Here is a 1,780-nt window from a genome sequence, read left to right as displayed (position 1 = left end):
GTTTCAGCAGTAAGGTTGAAACAGGTAAAAACCTGTTTATGTGCAGACCAGAGAGCAGTTAATAATTCATTCATCGCTCTCTCCTCTGTGCATTACAGGAGACTCACCTCTTTTGTGTCTTCTGTGTCACTGTCTGTTTCACTGGCTGCACAAATAAAGACACATAAACAGTTAAATTAGTATTCAGGAAATGGCAATTTTGCAACAAGCAATCTTTAGATTAGATACAGAGAACGATGTGGGGAGCGGGAGAAAGAGGAAAAGTCAATTCTTGATTTTAACCAGAAAATAAACCACAGTTTGCTTCCATCAGTGCATTTACAGTTTAACGTCTGCATACAGTAGCACAATGCAATGCCTATGTTAAAGTAAGTGAAGTTAAAAGAACATGTAAAAGAGGAGAACTACGAATGATTTTCATTTGAACCCTGACTCTACAAGTCACTGTAGCAACTGAGAAAGATAAAAAAAAAAAAAAAAAAAGCTCATGGAACAAAGAAGAAAGTTAGATGGAACGATTCCAGCTGTAAACTGGTAAAGCCAACTCTGCCTGAATGACTGGTTGTGACAATGCATACACAGAGAGGAGAGATCAGCGGGTCACCAGGTGGTTGCTAATAAAACGCTTTATTGAAGATGAAAAAGTGTCCAGTGTTGATAATGTCTGAGTGTCACTAAGTATTTCAGCAGAATCACCCTGTTTACTTTGAGCCTGTTTAGTTAGTGAGCTCTTAAACAGAACAAGCACCTCTCATATTGCCAGAGCAACAACTATTTGACTTCTTTTGCTCTCCTGCATAAATCTTTTTTCCCCCAAGAACTTATTTCTTTCGCCTTTATCTTACAACTCATTCCAACGAAAGCTGCTCTGCGTCAGTCTTTCCCAAAAACACATTCAAAAACAGACTGAAAAATGCTACTTTAGTTTTTAAGAGCTGTCAAAATCACGTTTAAGACATTTTAGTGCGTACAATAATTACATTATGGATTTTAGAGCCTACGGACACACTGGTTATGGTTTTACATTCAGCTGGTTTACCCACATTGTTCCTGTCTTAAGATACAATCTGAGTACTGAAATACAAAAGACGCAGACACTTCAGGGGAATGATGTAATGACAGATATGAGCAGTTCATCAGGTCCTGACACACGGTTTTGTTATTCGCTGGTTAGCACTTGATCCAAACCAAAGAACGGATCCGTCAGCCAGATAAAGCTGTGTGTTTCTCCAAACACAAAAGTAGCATTAACCATGCCCTTAGAAGCTGCTCTTTGTGTGTGTGGTAGCCACTTTGTTGCTCTTCATAACTGTGGTCAAAGCTGTGGTTCTAAATAACTTTGACTGCTTCTACAAGCCTGGTCCCGTCTAACTAACCTATTTACGCTCCTTCTCGTAACAGATGGTGGTAAACTGCGATGTGTGTGTGTGTGTTGTCTCACCGCAGCATGAAGACACAGGAGATATCTGGAGCGGGTACGAGTGGGAGGAGCTAACGGTCTGCTCTTCGTTCTCAGTGGTCACCTCAATCGTCTGACAGACGAATGGCAGCTGCTCGCTGGTGATCACATGGTCTTCTACAGAACTGTGGATGGCTGCGAAAGGACAGGCGGGATATGTCAGGACGGGCTGAAGATGTAGCAGACTAATCTAACCGCTTTCATCATCCCTTCATACACATCAACTACTACCTATTACTCAATATTGAGTTCACCCCCTGGACTACTAAGCTTGTCTCCCTGATGTAAGAGAACATATGACACATCATCATCATCATCATC

General features: G+C 41.2%; 1 protein-coding gene across 3 annotated transcripts in view; it reads right to left on the bottom strand.

Moving 5' to 3' along the window:
• The window catches only part of irf2 (interferon regulatory factor 2), a gene marked incomplete at its 5' end in the record, with an annotated part of 16,308 nt that overhangs the window by 11,107 nt on the left and 3,421 nt on the right, over window positions 1-1,780 (bottom strand). For all 3 annotated transcript variants that reach the window (XR_004796985.1, XR_004796986.1, XM_035669526.1), the window contains 2 exon segments: window positions 108-145; window positions 1,442-1,594. Coding sequence is in view for 1 of the 3 variants with exons in the window: in XM_035669526.1 (XP_035525419.1) it covers window positions 108-145; window positions 1,442-1,594 (191 nt within the window).

Source organism: Morone saxatilis, unplaced genomic scaffold (genome assembly GCF_004916995.1).
Source record: "Morone saxatilis isolate NCDOM2014 unplaced genomic scaffold, NCSU_SB_2.0 Contig22, whole genome shotgun sequence".
NCBI classification, from domain to species: Eukaryota; Metazoa; Chordata; class Actinopteri; family Moronidae; genus Morone; species Morone saxatilis.
This window is presented reverse-complemented; position numbering and strand designations above follow the sequence as displayed.